We start from the raw sequence: 19,678 nt of genomic DNA, 5'->3' as shown, positions 1-19,678 counted from the left end.
TATATTTTCAATCAAATGGTGTACCCTTTTTGATTCAGCCTAAGAAAAAATGTATTAAAATATTTTCTTGAAAGAGGTTGCCAGTGAAAATTGACTTTTCATGTCAAGCTCTTGGTCAATTGTCCTGAGGTAATTCATTCAGGCTACTATAAAGTGAAAAGAGGTTATTGTCAGTGAAAGGAGCATGAGGGAACCTAATACAACCATAAAGTTTATTCCTTGGCTATAGAGAATTCACTGATTGACCAGCTTTATCATGATTCAGTTCCTTTCTCTCTTGGTTTCAATGCAACCAGCTAATGGTTTTTCCTTCTATTTTGCCCATCATATCTTTAACCCATATATCACGCTGTATCATTAGACTGGCTAAACTATGATATTTACAGAACCCACTGTGGTATGTATCTGTTTGTTACATGTATGTACACAAATATGTTTTTAGCTTTTGTTCCTTTTTAATTCTTCAAGTTCTATAACACATTAAAGCCTATTGTGAGAGAGAATCTGCATCAGACTATTAGCTGCATTGTTTACATTTGGGGATAAGGTTTCATGCTTACAACCTGGATATCAAACATCCTTGGGTTAAATATCTCTGTAGGGTACCTCATGCCTGATTAGAGTCACACATTATAGAACATGACAAGCATTCAGCAAGGAATGCCTGGAAAGTAAATTATCTGGGAGAGGAGTTTACTATTAAAAGGAGAACTTCATCATGGATTAAAATACAGAGTACAGACAGAACAGAGGACTAAAACCTTATTTTCATGTTTACATTGAACTTTTAGCATTTATGATTGTCATTCTGTTAATTACAAAAGATTAAGGAGTCCCTAAGAAAATATTGTGATCTAGAACTAGACTTGCAAAAGACTGCTAGTTCTTCACATCCCCATCTCTTTTGGAGGTTTTATATTTATGAACAATTGCTGGAGTGAAAACTGAGTATGAAGTATCCAGTGTAAGTTTTACAAATCATGCAGGATGTAACCTCACAACTTATAACGGCTGTTTAAGTCAAAAAGAGGAAGGACTGGTTAAAACTGACAAATGTTGTTTTAAGCACATTGAATATTAGAGCAGAAATAATAAGTAATATTCACATTTCTGCAGGTCATTAAAATGTTCACAACAACAACAAAATATTATCCTGAGGACAAGCTAATCTGTCTCCTTGCTTATTACAACAAATTATGAATTGATCACCTGAATAACCATTTTTTCCTCTCTATATAATAGTCTATCTCACATAATCTTTTGGAAGGGATTTCTTTTTATTATTATTATTATTATTATTATTATTATTAGTTGTTCAAAACATTAGAAGTGGATTATGAACTCCCATTTTTACCCCATATACAGATTGCAGAATCACATTGGTTTACACATCCACATTTTTACATACTGCCATACTAGTGTATGTTGTATTCTGCTGTCCTTCCTATCCTCTACTATCCCCCCTTCCCTCCCCTCCCCTCCCATGGAAGGGATTTCTGACATGGCAAGAATAAAAGAACAGACCCGATATTGTTAGTACTTAAAATATTATCTTCCTTGGTATTTTCACACTTGGCCACTGATCCATATCCCCATTCCTATTTTATACTTTATTTAGAGACAGTTGAGTTGTTTAGTGCCTCACTGTTGCTGAGGCTGCCTTTGAATTTGCTATCCTCCTGTCTTAGCCCCCTGAGCCACTGGGATTACAGATGTGTGCCACCATGCCTGGCTTTTAATGTAATAATTTTTAAAGGAGTTAAGTATCTTCTTTATTAGATGGTTTCCTAGACTGGGCAACCTAACTCTTAGTTTTTTTTTTAAACAAGAAAGTAAATAAGGGATTAAGAATATGTAAATACAGAATTTATCAATCACTTGACAAAAAGTGATCTAAAATATAAACTCAGTAATTTTCAATGGTGACTCTACTCCTTATAGATTATAAAAATGTGATACACAATCCTTGGTATCCTTTTGGGGCACTAAAACCTTAATAGTTGTTCAAATGTTGCCTCTATATCACTGAATAGTGATTAAATTTGGTTTAAAAGTTTTGAGGACTTTAAAACTTGTTTTAAAGAGTGACTCTAAAACTTGTTTTTTATCAAAGGATTTGAACATGTACAAAAACAAATAGATTGACTAACATAAAAAAGAAATGGTATTAAAAATGAAACCCAGTTAGTGTAGAACAATTGAATGGAATCTAAAGTGAGATTAGTAGCAAATTACTTTCAGAAGTATTTTCATATTTATCAATAGTGAAATACAAACTTTTATTTTTCTTTAACTACTACAAAGAAAGAGATATGAGCAGTACCTATCATGCTCACAATCCAGTTGTACAAGTGGTTTAACATTTTCTGTTACTGAGAGGAGAGAGTGTTTCTCTGAGTCCATGTGCCTAAACAATGTTTTAATATTGAATGCAGTAATCATCAGAATACCTGCAAGAACATTCTTACAGTTGGTTCTTCTACCACTTCTCATCACAGACCTGTGAGAAAGCATGTGAGAGAAATTTGATTAAAAAAAGTAAAATTTTAACTTTCTACTCATCTGTTTGAATTAAAAGGTACTTTGGGAAGATTTAGATAAATGAAATAGACCCCCTTATTCAGTACTCCATCAATCTTACTTTTTTCTTCTCTAACCTTTTGAGATCTATGAAGAAGAGCTGAGTTTCATTAATATTCCTTGTACAATAGAAAAGTTACTTTGTGTTGCCATTATTTTGGGGGACATCCCTTTCAGACTTAGTTAAAACCACATTTAAGACTGGCACTCTCTTGTTAAAACTGGATATGATAAGGAGGATTAAAGAAAATAACTTTCAACCTTTCGGGTAGAAGATGTATGAAGGAGGGCTCACAGGTGAGAATGGGATTTGTTTTGAGGTCTTTTCCAGGACACAGAGGAAAATGGACATTAGACTTTAGTTGGCTTCCTGGCTGCTCTGTGCTGAACAGCTTCCCTCTGGCACGCCCTTCCACCATAATTCTCTGCTTCACCTGGGACCAGAGCAAAGGAGTAGGCCAGCCATGGACTGAGACATCTGAAACTTTTAGTGCTGATTAATTAGAATTGGGCTTCATTGCGGAGTACTCATGTGGTCCCTCTGAATAGCCAGGCTTCTCAACATCCTTTGTGTTCTCTTCTTGATTTGTGCTTTGGAGACCCAATTTCTTAGCCTGGGCTCTGAACTCTTGTCTGTTGAGAATAAAAATAACCTATGGTTTACACTGATTTGATTATAACCTTGATGATTAAGTAATCAAAGATTTTTCACTTAGGAAAGACACATCCCCTTTCAAACATGCTTAACTTCCAGAAACCTGAAACACCTGATTTTTTCCACCAACTTTCCACAGATATTTCAACTGGATTTCCAGAAATAACAGTCAGGAGAGTTCTTAGAAGTCTATTTTTATGTCCTGATTCACCTTCTCAGGAGGTTTATGAGTGCTTCTGTGTAGCTTAACAATGAATATTTATCTTCAACATAAAGGGATCTGACAAATTTGGACTTTTTCAGAGTTCTGGCTCCCTGGAAGTTGTAACACTTAAGAAATCCTTTGCACCTCTTGGTGTTTTAGGAGCAGCTGACCCTAAGTACAAGTATACTAAGACTGTCCCATCTCTTATCCTTCCTTATAACACCCCAAACTAAAGGATATTTCCCTTATTTACTTGCTTATGTAAGTTCCTAAATCCCCCTTCCTTTTCTTTGAGATGTTCCTCATTAATTAACACTCTCCTTATTGCAATAGCCTGAATAAAATAATATCTTTGGGCACAGTGGCACACACCTGTAATCCCAGCTACTAGAGAGACAGAGGAAGGAGTATCACAAGTTTGAGGCCAGCCTGGGTAACTTCATGAGACCAAATAACAAAAAAAAGGTCTGAGGATTAGCCCTTGTATTTCACTATTGATAAATTTGAAAATACTTCTAACACAGAGCTCTTCTAGCATGCATGATGTCCTGAGTTTGATCCCCAGGACTGACCCCCAAAATAATAATAAAGAAATAAATTTTAAAATGAAAAAAGAAAAAGAAAGTGGTTGTTAATGTTCTACTGCGTAACATGTGACCTCACTATGTTTTGTCTGGGGAATGTTTAAAGCAAATATAAAATGAAAAGTTTTGCTTAAACATTTTTTTAGAACTTTTATAAAATAGCACTTTAAGCTGAAAAGTAAGAACTGATATTTCCTCTAAGACAAATAGGTTTCAAAATATGCTCTAAGTTACTGAATGAGTAATTCACATAGTTACTTTTATATCCAGAAAAAAATAGGGATTTGGTCATCTTCTTAAAATAATATAGTTATTTGTAGGAAATTTAATCTATAGAATGTCTGTTAAGCAGTGAATAAACATGCCTGGTCCTCTAATAAGGTCATATCTATCATTTGACAAAAAGATTGAGTCACATACAATGTGCACCTTTTCCATTCTCAGCTTACTGATGAGGGCCTCAGATAATATGTATAGCGGTGATGTGGATTCAGAATAAGTTCCTTGATTTCTCCCACTGAAATGATCATGTAATTCATCATTAACCACTTACTTCTACAATCCTTGCCTCTTCAATTAGGAAGGACTGCTTTTATGAACCATGACATTATAATAATAAAATTCAATTGCTAAATAAGCTTCCTGGGGTTAATACAGAGACCCTATGTTTTGCTCCTGGACAAAGAATTCAAGGCCCAAATGGGAGGTGCTATCTGATATCCTACATCATTCCTAAGCTTTATATCCAAAAGCAAGTGCAGTTCTTTCAGTGTGAAGAGGCTGTGTCTAAGTCTGCCTTGTTCCCAGTGTGACCTATTAACTTTGCAATGGATTACAAAGAACTGGCCTGCTCTGCTTGCCTGGTTGACACAGAGGTCTACATCAGGATCCAGGCATACAGTCTGTCTTTAGAAAAGTAGACACAGCTTCTTTCAGGTCTTTCTAAATGGCATCAAAACCACAAAAGTGAAAAGAGCAAATGAATCAGAATAGCTTAGATTGTGCTTCTCAGGGTGTGTTCCAACCACTGTGGAGACAAGGCAACTTCCCTAGGTACTTCACTTAAGAGGATTTTCTTTCTAAAACTCTAGTCTAAATGTTGTCAGAATGTAGATATAGAGGCAGGTGGCCCAGTAATCTAAATCTAAGAGAGATGGAAATGGTGATATCTCCTGAGATCTGACATTTTACGAAAAGATTTGAATGTCAACAAGACTAGATGATGAACTGCGCTTTGTTTCTCAGATAAACTAACTCAGAACTTTTAAACTCATTTATTTTGAGGACTCCAGAAGTCTAACTCAGACATCAATCAGTAGTTCTTTTCCACCTTAACTCTTGGTAAGACAAAAGATCTAAAACTCTGAATATAAGGAGAGTGCTATTACACAGTTCAAGTTTCATAAAGAAAATAATATAAGATCTCATCTAATTTTTTTTTATTTTGATACTTTATTTTGATATTTTATTTTATTTTAGTCAGAAAAATTAAAAAAATCCTTTTTGTTGAGAGGCATGCCTAAGGAATTTTCTCCTAGGCACATTTTAATTTTTTTAAATAATTTATCATATGAACAAAATATACATAACAGTATGAGAGAGGATTTGGTCATCAGTCAGTTTTAAAATTATCAACATTCAGTCAACAATTGCTTCATGTGTAATTACCTACACTCCACACAATTGCTTTTATTATCATATTCTCTCGGTTCTTCTTTTTCAAGCCAAATTATATTAACTGTAATATTTTGACAAATTGATAAACCAGGCTAACCCACCCTCCTATTTGAATTTGAGGATTTCCATATCCTCAGAAAATTCTGCCATATCTCCTCACAGCCAGTTGTCAACTACCATCCATAAAAGGGACTTACACTTCTGACTATTTAAAACAAATTTATTTAAAAGAAGTTAACAAGGTCCACTGGAAGAAGATGTAAGATTGGCTGTAAGGATTATGGAGAAAAGAAATTCTACAAATTCCTATTTATTTTTGGCCCTCAGTTTTGACTAGCCATTCCACCAACATATTATGACATGTGTTACATAAGGTGTATTGTGGAAAACATAAAAGAAGAAGAAATATAAATATAATAAGTAGTAAAGGTAAAATGGAAGTTTTGGAAGACAGCCAAAAAAGAGAGAGAGAGAGAGAGAGAGAGATGGGAATAGTAAGTCTCAAAATGTCCTCTCTAGATGCAGCTATATTACTTATGTAAAGAATCCCTTATAATACACTTGCCCCTCAGAACATGGTCTGTGGGCCAGAGACTGAATCTCAAGCACAGCATTTGTACCAACTGAGTAGGAATTCACATTGTAACAAGATCTGATTTTGACTGGTATGCACATTTCATTTTGAGACACTTTTCTCTTGAACATATTATATGACATGCCAAAGGGAATGGAAACTCAAAAACAACATCCTATGTGAAATAAGAATACTCATGGAATCAGCAAATAGACCATTTAACATAAAGAAAACTTCTTTTGACTCTATTACTGTCTAACCCAACCAGGTATTAGAAGGTAAAATGAAGATACATTTTAGGTACCATTTTTTCTCTGTTTGCTTGGGGAAGGAGGTCAGCATCAAATATGAAAGAAGATATCATGATTGCCTTATGTCAATGTTTTTTCCTGATCATTTGTGGCTTCTATAGTAACCCCATTAGCTGTCACACAGCCTATTAAAAGCAACAAATTAAACTTGTGTTTATTTTACTTAAATGATGCTCATTAAAATTTCATGTTGTATACAATTGCTATCAAATTTTATGTGTCCAATTAATATTACATTAAATGATACTTTTGTAATGGAACAACTAAAGGAAGCAGATGTTTGAATTCCAAAATGCAGGTGTTAAACAGCAGCAATACTTTGGAATAATTTCCATATATCGTATAATTTTAAAAATGGTTTGTCAAGAGATCTAAATTTTCTTACTTTGACACTGCTTAGAGCTAGGAGCAAGTAAAAATTGAGCATAGAATTATAGGAAAGAAAATGAACTGTAAAAGTGACACAGTTTTGTATAAATTTGTGAGACATGAAAACTCAAAGAATCTCCTAATTTTTAATATTAATAAAGAACTATAAATATATTTGCATTATTTTTTATAATTTGATTTAAAGGAGGTCATTTTGCCTGAAATCTTTTGTAATTTACAAATGGAAAATCTCATTAAATGACTTCAGTATAAATGAATTGAGATATTATATTATATGCTTATGAAAAATGCTATATAAACCCTGTATAGCAAAAAAGACAGAATTGATATTTTTGTTTCTTTCCAATTTTCTGTTAGATTTCCTTCTTCGTATCCAAAATTATCTAAGATCCACAAAACTTTTTTATGGTTAAAATATTTTATTTTTTTCCCAATGTGTGAACTGAATCATAATCATATATTTTTTCAAAACAAGATATGTATCATTTAACAGGATTTATTTTTTCTAGTATTTATGGTCCTTACTTTTAAAAGTCAATCAGTTACTTTAAAAGTCAATCAGTAAAGTCATATTTCTCTGGAAATGAATAAAATGCAATTATATATATATACCCATACATATACGCACACATACAATTGATGAATATATATATACTCATCAATACATCAAATTCAATGTTATTTTAAAAGTATTCAAAGAAAGAAAAATGGAGCAATTGAGTTGAGATTAGTTGATTGTTGTCATTGAAATATTTTGAAATATCTTTAGACATTTTTTAATCCACAGTAAAATAAAATATGTGCTGTATGTGAAGAACTAATTTCTAGAAAACATAATTGTTCATTTGATATTGGATGATGGGAAAAATAAAAAAAAAAGCATAAGAACTGAACACATTTTCTTCTCAATTCAAGATCTTGTTATAATCATTTCTTGACCTTAGTCCAGCATTTTGGTTTCTAAACTGTTGAAATTGCCCTCTTCATATCAGCTACTTCAGACTTGAAAAATTATAAATTAAGTAAAAATATTATTAAACCACTTATTCTCACAGAAGAAATAATCCCTTAGTGCACCATATCAGTAGGTGAATTCACATCTTGAGGAAAATTTTCTCACTGGTGCTGAAATGGAATTCTCAGTCAAGGGAAGAACACTTTCTCGATCTCACTGCATCTATGTATTTAAATATTGAAAATGTTCAGATGACTGCTCCATCTTTTCTTTGCCAAAGATCACCACTGTCTCATCTTAAGTTTTCTTGAGTAATTTTGTGTTTGCCTTATGTTGCTTATGTGAAAATCAGAGTGAAAATAGATTGTGCTTTAAAACCTAGCCAGATAGCCAGGAATTTGCTCTTCCTGCGTTTGTGACTCAGAGAAGTAAGAAAATATTTTAGTGAAACTTCTGAGAGAAAGAGGAGACTTCTTTTGTAAGTGACCTGCATTTTTCAAATGGACTACAAAAAGTGTTTTTTAACTTAGTGTAATATAGGTTAAACTTAACACCAAAGAAAGAACAATGCTGTGTGTGCCACCATTCTGTTCTATATTTGTACTTAAACCTTCGTGTTTGTTTTTAAGTAGTTGCATATTTTTTAGCAAATTGAGATACTTTAAATACAAAACTAAGGATAATTGCTTTTAAAAATCGATATAGGCAAGAAGAATTGTTTTCCATGTCTTGAGTACCTGATGTGTTACACTTTGAAAGATGTCACAGGATTTTTATACTCAGATTTTATTTACAGATGTAAAATATTTGAAAGAAGAGGATGCAAATCGCAAGACTTTCACTGTCAGTAGCACACTGGATTTCCGAGTGGACCGGAGTGATGATGGAGTGGCTGTAATCTGCAGAGTAGACCACGAATCCCTCAATGCCACCCCTCAGGTAGCCATGCAGGTGCTAGAAATCCACTGTAAGTAAAACTCTACTGCTCCCTTCTTTATCTCAGCAGCAAATCTCATCTGCATTTAAAATCATTTCAAAATTACCTGAAATTACAGCAAATGTGCAACAAAATCTATGCTCATTAGTATTAATCACGTTCAAAGGGAAGTACTCCTGGTTTGAGTGTCATTTTGACAATGAAGGAAAATAATGGAGATCTCATAAAGTTAATATTCCTAATTATGCTTAAAATTCAGGCATGATGTATGTGTATGCATGGTGGTTGGGGAGAAGTAGCATGGCTATATTAAATCAATTTTGTAATAGGCAAACTTGGTTTCCTGGCTATGCTTTTTAAATTAAAGTAGTTTTAAACCTTTCCTATTAGGTATTCTAACTGTTTCAACATAGAGGCACATCATCATCATCATCATCATTGTTATTTACAATTAATAATAGTAATATTAATTGTTTGACTCCAAGGTAGCAGTGCTAAATGCTCTCAGGGCATTAACTCTCACAGCCCAAAAAGCTGTGTGAGCTGTTACCTTGATTAGTCATAAGTTACACCTGAAGCCCAAAGAGTTTGGAGGGTGAGTCACACAACTAGAGAATGGTAGACTTTTGATCATAGCAGTTTTAATATTAGCAAGGTACTAAGGATATAGGAAATGATTCATATGTATTTTACCAAAATAAAACTGGAGGGATTGAAATAAATAAGACAAAGTAGAAAATAGAAGACAGGAGTTCATATTTTCCAAATTGCATGATGAAGATTTTTCATTGCTTTTACTATCTGTGATAAAATTATAATATCCACTTAGAAATTGTCTGTCATACAATTACATTGAATCTAAAATTTCTGAAATCTAAATATTGGTTTTCTATCATGTCTCATTACATTTTTTTCTCATTTGTTTAATCAGCAAGAATTTATTGAGTGTCTATTATGTCATGATCATAGTTTTGGACACTGCAGTTATAGACAGAACAAGAAAGAAGAATGATAAAACAAATTTAAATTGTCTCATTGTCAAAATCATCATCAACACTATCAACACAAAAAAACCCTATTTCTTTTATGCCATCCATTCTAGATATGAATGATATAAAAGCAATATAAATAAATACAACATATAGTGTATCATATAATGATAAGCACTATGCAGGAAAAATAAACTAGTGGAGGTAATAAGGATATGGAAATGGAAGTAAAGTGAGTGACTGTGAGTGTGAGTTTGTGTGTGTGCGTGCACACACACACACACACACACACACACACGCAAAACTTCCTGAGTTGGGACTATGCTTAGTATTTTTATTTCAGAATAGCAAGGATGTTAGATGCAGGACAGGCTGAGTAAGCTATCTGCAGGGCATGCCAAACAAAGTTAGCTGCAGGATGACCTGGCTTCTCTAGCCCTCCATCTGGTTCTTTATCACCTGTTTGCTTCAAGCCCAAATGCCTAAGCGCCCCACTAAAGGTCAAACACTCAACCCCCTTCTCAAGGCCGAGCACTTAACCCCCCTGTGTGCCAACAAGGCAGCTTGCAAACCTAGAGACCCTATTAGATTTGGGCTATAAAAACTCCCTCCTGCCGGGGGCCCCTCTCTCTTGCTCTCTTTCTCTCTTGCTCTGTCTCCTTTGCGTGCATGTGTTCTCGTGTTCTCTCTCTCTCTCTCTCTCTCTTTCTCTTTCTTTTCTCCTCTGTTGCACTGCTGCAATAAAGATCTCTTGGTTGCTCTGAGTATTGTGGTCACTTTCCTTTCAAAGGATATCAGTGTTACAACTTGAGAATGGCATAACATAAAATAAGTATTAGGATAAAAGACTAGAGAAGTATCAAGGAGAAACTATTTCATTTAACTTTTGATTGAGAAAATGTTATCTAATTATAATATGTCCATTGCTTTCTAACTATTCTTATGTTATTAGCTATTTGAATTATTATAATTTCAAAAAAGAATTTGTATTGGATTAATTCATTAAACGGTCTTCTCCTCAAAGCAGATTCAGCAAAAAGCACATTTTAGAATCCCAAATGGAGATTATCTCCAAAATTCAGCACATGAATTTATAGAGTGACCTTGGAGAATTACTGAAACTGCTTGAACTTTGATTATAAGTTAGACAATTAATTCCTATAACAAGACAACTTAAATCTAGTTTGTGGCATTTAATGGACTTTAGATAAATGTCAACTGCCTTCCCTATTTCTTCTTATTTCATCAAAAGTTCTTTTAAAATATATAAAAAAATGTTATTTGATATTTTGAGAAGACCCAGATCATCAGCATAATAATTTTGAGCTTTTATACATATATGTATATCAAGCAAAGTGATTACAGGCTTATAATCGCTTATTTAACTGTAAATTCAACATATGATAGAAGAAATATTAGAGATTAAATTATAAGAAGTTTTGAAGACTAATGGCATCCCAGATTCTACCAATTCTCAGGCAAGTTTAGATTTATTAAGTTTTCTGTGGTGAAGAAGAAGACATGTCACATGAATTATTGGGTGTAGGCAAGAAACGAGACTTGTTACAGGATTCAGGCTTGTGTTGGTTTTCATAAAATACTCTGAATTAAGTGCTGTCTAGATTAGGAACATTTTAGTGATGGGTGTACTTGTAATTTTACATGGAAAATGAATGGTAAAGCAGAAGAGGATTTGTAATTATGAAGATACACTAATTAATAGTGCTAATTTTTCTGGTTGTTGAGTGTCTTGATCTTTGTATTGTTTCATCATCAATTATGGGTTAAACTTGATATTATCTGTTTCCACCAACAGTCATAGTACCTTTATATGATTATTGTTTATATGCTAGAGGATGGTTTATGCTTGTTGAGGTTTTTTTTTGGGGGGGGAGGGGTACTGGGGATTGAACTCAGTGATGCTTGACTGCTGAACCACATCCCCAGCCCTATTTTGTGTTTTATTTTGAGACAGGGTCTTAATGAGTTGCTTAGCACCTCTCTGTTGCTGAAACTGGCTTTGAACTCTTAATCTTCCTGCCTCACTCAGCCTCCTGATCCGCTGGGAATACAGATGTATGCCACCAGGCCTAGCACTTGTTGAGATTCTTTAAGCCTAGCTTAAAGGTGCCAAGTTTCTGCTACCAAGGTTACCTTGGAAATTCAAAAGTACATTATGTACACTACTAATTTTTAGCTGTTTGTTCACCATATATTATTGTGCATAATTAAGCAAAATTTCATGGAGTAAAGCAATTGAATTGACTAATTTTTAAATTTTTACTTGAAATATTCTGCACTTTTAATGACTTCCCAATTAAGAATAGCATCTCATTCTATCATGGTTTAATATGTAAGTGGCTGGAAGGCAGAAACCAGATCTATTTAAATTATTTTTCTTAGCATCTAGTATCCCATCATTCATGTATGTGAAGTTAATTAAAGCTAACTGATGGTAATGCTAAATGTTCCCTTAAGGATACAGAACATTCCCCAGAGATGAAATGAGTGGAAGGTGGTGATGGGGCAAGCAGCGACAGTCAGCATCAAAATTAGAGCAAATTGAGTAAATTATCAAATTCTCCATAAACACCTAAGGATGATGATAATACTTTGATGTTTGTTTCTAGGGACAGTAGATCATAACTTCATAAAAGTACACATGTGCAAATACATGATGTACAAATTTCTAAGGATTTGAGAGGGGGAAGCTAGAAAGGAGACTTGGAAAAAAGAAGTGTTAGGTTTAGCATAGTTTCGGATTTCTCCTTTGCTTAACAGTATTCCTATTGTGAATGACCTCAGAGTTCAATCTAAATGGAGAAACATATAGCAGTTTGGAACCCCCAGAGAAGAGAGCATTTTTTTCTGTGGTGTGTACAAAGGGAAGCTATATATCCTTACAATAATGGAAACCTTTATGATCCTGTGCCAAAAATACTATGCTGTTGTGGAAAGTCAAGTTTGACAGGAAATAAGAGGAGTTGAACACGTGATGCCAAGGAGCATAAAAATAAGAATGATAAAAAAAAAATAGTAGGAGGTATTATATTAGGGTTAAGTTTTTAACCATGTAACCTTATTATATATAATTTAGAAGGTTTTAGCCTATAAAATATATCACAGTAACATGTATTTTTAATAAAATATTAATTATACATTTAAATACTGCCACTTTGATGAAAGAGTTTTAAAACTAAACTTTAAAAAACTGCAGACTTTTTGCTATGAACCACAAAAGCTTGCAAATTTCAAATAATAGGTAAATTATTACTTTCCAACTGAAAAGCTGTGAAAGTCATGCTTTTGTTTTTGTGTTCAAGATGAAAACTCTTATTCATCTTTCTATTTTTACTTAGATCTCCTTGAAATAATAACATTTTTATTTTTTTATTTGTCTGATTTAATTTTTAGAAGAGATTGTATGAGTCAGATTTTATTTAATTCTCAGTAGGAATGATGTATCTGCAGTAACTGAAAGAATTATGCATAGAATGTTCATAAATTGAATAGTTGTTTACATACATGGACCATTAATATTTAAAATAGTAAATAATGTACTTATGATAACTTATAGATGAGACCCCACATGTAAGTCCAAAATAATTCAATCTAAGCAATAACATAGGGAAGAGAAGAAGAGTGGGAGGGATTTAGGGGGGACTACTACAGTGTTAAAATTGTGTGTTATATGAAATCAAGTTAGCTATAACTTTAAATAAAAAATGCATTATGGACATTAAAAATAACAGAAAAAAACTTGTTAAATGATTTTATTAAATTATATCTTTATAAAGAGTTAAATGGTTAATTTACATCCCAATCTATATATTGGATGATTATATATCTTTTCTCTTATAGCAAGAAATAATAAAGTTAATCCATATTTCCTATTAGCATCTTACATTTTAAAATGTAGCAAAGTATTTGTAAGCAATTTATGTAATGTGCTGTTTTCTTTAAGAGAAATAGTTTTTGCCTTGAATAACTGAATAGGCAACTACATTTTCTCCCTGTTTTCCAGACCATCCAATGTACCCCATCAATTCTCTTTTCAGTTCCCCTTCCCAATAAAATAGGTAACATCTTATTATTGTAGGAGAGAATCAATGTAGGTGGATATGGAGTTCCCTAATTCTATTGTTTATATCTTCTTTTCCACTGTGAGTAATCAAGATTCAGAACAAAAATGTTTTCAAATATAGACAGAGATTTTTATCATTATATTTTTGGCTGCTTGTGTTTTTCTGAACAGAAAATATTGAAGCCTCCATCTACCCAATCCATTTTACACCAATCTGTATACTTGTCTATCCCTGGTCAGGTTAACTTGTCCTGTGTTAATTTTATCAACTGTGCTTTCAATACTCCTCTACTTAGTTTAGAAAAGACACAATTAAATGTTTCAGGCTATGTAAGCTCATTAGTCAGGAAGGTGTATGTTCTTGGTAGCATTTTAAAATAACATATCTTGCTCATCTGGCATCTCACTTGTGAAGTGCTGATTATCTAATTATCTTGTCTACTACGAATTATCTATGGTCCAGGGGCACAGAATAAAAAGAGAACCCAAAAAGGTGAAATAAAAACTATCTTTAGGTTAAATTTTTCAGAAATTAAAATAGAATGTTCTTTTGACTAACAAAATAGCATATTTTTGCCTGTGAGTACCTTGGACAGATTTTAATGGAGCCCAAATTTTTTTAAAAAGTTGATGAAATGATACAAATGCTAAAATAACAAAGTAATATAAGTCTGTTATCAAAAGATGTTTCATTATATTAATAAAAGTAGCCTAGTTTGAGATCTCTGTAAGAGAACTCAACATATTTTTTAAATTTTCAAGGAAAATACATTTGTTACAATGTTACCCATGGTAAGTATTACTTGTACATTTTGTTCATTAACAAAATATGTTTTCTTTTGTAAGTAACAGGAATATTTTATTCATGCCCTATAATGTAAGATTGAGTAATTAAATCATCAAATATTTCAGTCATCTGAATTCAATGATTCAAAATGTTACTATAATGTTTTATGTTATTAATAATAAGGAACAAATTCTGTGTTTTTAAATCCAAGAGGAGCCTATATCTGTGAGTTGGGATTGAAGATTTTTAAATTAATAATAAATTCTTACATTAAAATAATACAAAGTTCTCTAGGCTTTTCCTATTTGCTTATCATAAAGATGTGTTTTGAACATGCAAATTAATATCATAAATATGTAAAATAAAACATCAAAAATATGGAATGTATGTATATTAAGGGCAATATATATATATATTTTCAATTACTATTAAGTTAATTTAATAGATAATTTAAAATAGTTCAAGAACATGAGGCAAAAATTATTTTGGCTGATAAAACATAATATTAAGAAGTAAGTGCATGTTGTAGATATCCAGTGTCTTTAACTTTCCAATTAGCACCTTATTCTACTTTATTAATCTATTTTTAAAAGATATAATCTATTTTTATTTTCTTTTTTAAAAATTACTAGATATTTAATATACCAATATTTTTCAATTGTTCTAGTTCTACTTTCTAAAGAAATTATCACAGATAGTTGAAGATTTTGAATAGAAAAATACATAGAAAACTACTGTAATAAATTAGTATGTTAGACAGTATCAGATTAGTCCTTGATTTACCGGGGAAAAGCATCATCCATATATGCTACCTGGTCCTCCAACTTTTATTTTTGTTTTAACTGATAGACTTTCTTTTTAGGGCAGTGTTAAGGTTAGAGAAAAATTGAGCAGAATGTACAGGGTTCCCATGTACTTTCTCTCCCAACCCAGACACCTCCTTACACATTTCTTTATAACTAATATCTGACATTATTATTTATATCAATTCTAAGTAAGTGTATTGATATAGAAGAAGATGATGATTGCTATTATTATTATTGTTATTATTATTATTATGGGTATTGAACCCAGAGGCACTAGACCACTGAGCCACATCCCAGCCTTTTTATTTATTTATTTTTTATTTGAGATAAGGTCTTGCTAAGTTGCCCAAGCTGGTCTTGATCTATTAGATCTTATCCTGATTTTCAATTTTTTTTCTTATTGAATTTTAAGACATTTTCATATATCTTAGCTAAAAGTCCATATATATATATATATATATATATATATATATATATATATATATATAATGTTTTTTCCAGTATGTACCTTGTCTTTTCAATCCCTTAATTGTAACTTTCATAAAATAAAAGCCTTTTTTTAAATGAAGTCCAACTTAATCAAATTTTTATTTCATGGATCATGTATGGGATGTTGTATCTAAAAAGCCTTTCTGATCAAACACTTGGAAACTTAGACTTTTATTTTATCTTCTAGAAATTTTATAATTTTATGTTTTTTATAGTTTTATGTTGAATACTTAAATCTATGATCTATTTTGAGTTAATATTTTTTTAAAAGAGTAAGTTTTGTGTTCATGACTTTGAATGTTGTGAGGACAAACTTTGTCTATAAAACTAAAAGTAAACACTTATTCTTCACCAACATCTTTAGAATTTTTCATTCATCTCCTGAATTTTCTAAATTTTTTGAGATGTTTTCTTCTGTCAGTTTTTTTTTCTTTTGCCATTATGATCAGAAAATGAAAGCTTCTGAATTCTGAACTGAGATTATAAAGGGTAAAACAATCAATTTGAAAGAAAACAGAACTATAATGATGGTGCTTTGATTTCTAGACTTCTTTAAATGTCTATGAAACAAAATTTAAAACCTGGGAAACTTTATAAACAAAGAGGGTCCAGGTGACAGTAGTAATTTATATCATTTTTACATAAACCAACAACTGCAGTAGGACTGTCTGATAGTTTTCTGCAATGGTAGAAATGTTCTATACCCAGGCTCAAACTGCAGTCAGTAGTCAGTGATATGAGATGACTAAGCAATTGAAGTGTGTATCTTGTGACTAAGAAACTGTATTGAGGATTTAATTTTAATTAGTCTACATTAAATTTAGGTAGCTACATATGACTACTCATTACTCCATTGAGTTGGTCTTAGGATGTCCTAGTACTCTTTTTCATTTTCATCAGAATTTGGGGACAATCTATGAGTTAATGGTACAGTAATTCTAGGATGCTGAAGTCTCAAGACTTATTATAATATGAAAGTGCAACAACACCAAAACTTGAAAATTTATCATACATTTAAGGATGCTTTTGTATCAATATATCTTAAATTTAAGCATGTTTCATGTCAATGTATTCTTATCTTACCTGCAGAATAAGATCCTTTAAAATCTATTTCAGAAAGAAAATTTTCACTTTGTCATTTAGAAAAATCTCTAAGAATTGCAAATCTCAAATTATATTATTCCCTAAATATAACTGAAATCTACCAGGCACTGTGGCACATATTTTCCCGGCAGGGTCAAAAAATCAGCTGGAGGATCAAAAGTTCTAGGCCAGCCTGGGCAACTTACTGACACTGGGTATCAAAATAAAAAATAAAAAGGACTACAGATATAACTCTGTAATAAAGCACCCCAGGGTTCAGTCCGAAATACAAAAAACAAGAGCAAAAACAAAATCTATATCAAATATACTTTAAATAATGTAAGATCAAGCATATAATTGTAAAAACATATGAAATAAAATAATGTATTGATTCATTTTTTGCCTGCATTTTTATGGCCTCCAGATTCTCTTTAAGATATTCCTTGAGGCTCATTTTTTTGGTAAAGGCACAATCCTTCTGATGTCCTCTCAACCCATTCAGTTTTACACATTGCCAAACATATCTTCTAAAACTTATTTCTGAGCCCGTTACTCACTTAAGATGATTTTTTACTGCCTCTAATGTAATGTCCAGACTATTGAATCTGACACACAAAGCTTTGAAAATATAACCCCCTATGATGGTTCTCTCAGTGTTCTTTCCCATATCGCACACCCTACATGATTTCACAGGCCTCATCTATATCCCAGTTTTTGGTTTTGTTTTGTTTTGTTTTTCTTTTACTAGACACTGGCCTTTTGTTCATCTGTCCTCCTCAAATGCTATCCTCTTTCTTCCCTCCACAAAAATTCTACCAGACCAAATGCTGTATATTCCCTGAATAATTTAAATGCCATTCCTCTAGGTAGCTATCATTATTTCATCAAATGTGTGTAATCTATTCCCTCAGTAACTACCACAATGCATCATGGGAGTACTATGGTGCCTACAATTTTGAACTTTGTATTTTTTAAGCTATGTTTTTTATTAATATTAAATTTCTATGGCCTACTATTTTTTATGGATGTATAGCAGTTGCACAGAGGTAGTACTATGCCTTGTGCACACAGTAATTTGCCAAATAAATGAATGATTTCCATAAAAGTAATTTTCACTAGAATTAGAAAGAATTTAACACATTGTTGAAGGGAAGGTACCTGATAGTTTTGATCATTACCCAAAGAAATCTGAGTTAAATGGAAAGTGAGAGTTTGAGTTTTATTTTAAAATTACAGAGAGAAAAAAATAAATTGGACATATTAGAAAAAGGTAATTTTACACATAGAAAATGACTAGCAGATAATGCTTTAACTGAAATGGTTTTGGATAACTCTTGCCATATCACCTCACAACACCCAGTAAAATTTGATGGACCTTGAGATATGGGTCAAGTTTGATTTATAGTGTTTTATTTCAAGTATCATCATGGTCTTACTCAGACTACTTAAACTTTTATTTCATTTCAGGAATAAACAGTAATACAAGAGAAAACCAAATATCTCATTAATTATGATGTGTGAGAGAAAGGGAGAGAGAGCAGGGAAGAGAGAGAGGGACAAAGGAAGAGAGATGTTAGACACAGAATCCAGAAGCATCAATAGACAGGAGTTAGAATATGCAGATCATATGGAGTCAAAGAGTCTTGGCCTGGATTTTAATTCAGAGAGAGAAAGCACTGGTTTTGAGGAAGGAATGTAAAACAAAAATTAATCCCTGCAGTTTTAAAATTCTCTAGTTTTCCTCTTTTGTAGTAACAAGGAATGTATCTATAGGTAATAGAGTAGATATGAATATTTTAGAGGAAGGCTTTAATGGACATTTTGAGCCAGACAATTCTTTATTGTGGGGCTTGTCCTGCGCATTTTACATTATTTAGTAGCATTCCTGGCTTTAATCCATTAGATAATACTGGTAAGCCCTACATCTATTGCCTTCATTTCAACAAACAAAAATGTCTATAGACTTTGCCAAGTATATTGCAGGGCAAAATTTTCTATAGAATTTCTATTTCAGTGTTAACTCAATGTGACTTCACTAAGGTGAGGAGGTATATATTTTTCTTTAAAATTAGTGATTACCAAGAAATTTTTATAAAGGTGTTAAGTCATTCTTTTGTTTGGAAACCTTTTTATAATAAGATTGCAATAAGGCAAATATTTACAAATCATTCATCTGTAAAATACTAAAAAATCACTATTAAATTTCCCTTAATAAAGATTTGTTGTTAAAATATTTTTGTGTTATTTCTGAATGAGAATCACACCTGAATGCAAATAAAAATAAATGAGATAAGAAACTAAATTTTAAAGGAGTATTTTCATTTATCAAAGAGAAAAACAATATGAGAGGATGATATGAGAGAGAGAGAGAGAGAGAGAGAGAGAGAGAGAGAGAGAGAGAGAGAAAGGAAGAGAGATGTTAGACATAGAATGCAAAAACATTGATAGACAGGATTTAGACTATGCAGCTCATATGGAGTCAAAGAATCTTGGCCTGGATTTTAAGTCACAGAGAGAAAGCACTGATTTTGAGGAAGGAATGTAGAACAAAAAGCATTAATCCCTAGAGTAG

The 19,678-nt window shown here is 32.3% G+C and overlaps 1 protein-coding gene across 2 annotated transcripts in view; it reads left to right on the top strand.

Moving 5' to 3' along the window:
• Cadm2 (cell adhesion molecule 2) overlaps window positions 1-19,678 on the top strand; it is a 1,008,689-nt gene that overhangs the window by 867,777 nt on the left and 121,234 nt on the right. For both annotated transcript variants that reach the window (XM_026393992.2, XM_077795032.1), the window contains exon 6: window positions 8,728-8,898. In XM_026393992.2, the coding sequence (XP_026249777.1) occupies window positions 8,728-8,898 (171 nt within the window). The remainder of the gene's footprint in view (window positions 1-8,727; window positions 8,899-19,678) is intronic.

This window comes from Urocitellus parryii, chromosome 2 (assembly GCF_045843805.1).
Source record: "Urocitellus parryii isolate mUroPar1 chromosome 2, mUroPar1.hap1, whole genome shotgun sequence".
Classification (NCBI taxonomy): Eukaryota; Metazoa; Chordata; class Mammalia; order Rodentia; family Sciuridae; genus Urocitellus; species Urocitellus parryii.
Note: the sequence above shows the minus strand (reverse complement) of the source record. Positions and strands in the feature narration are given on the sequence as shown.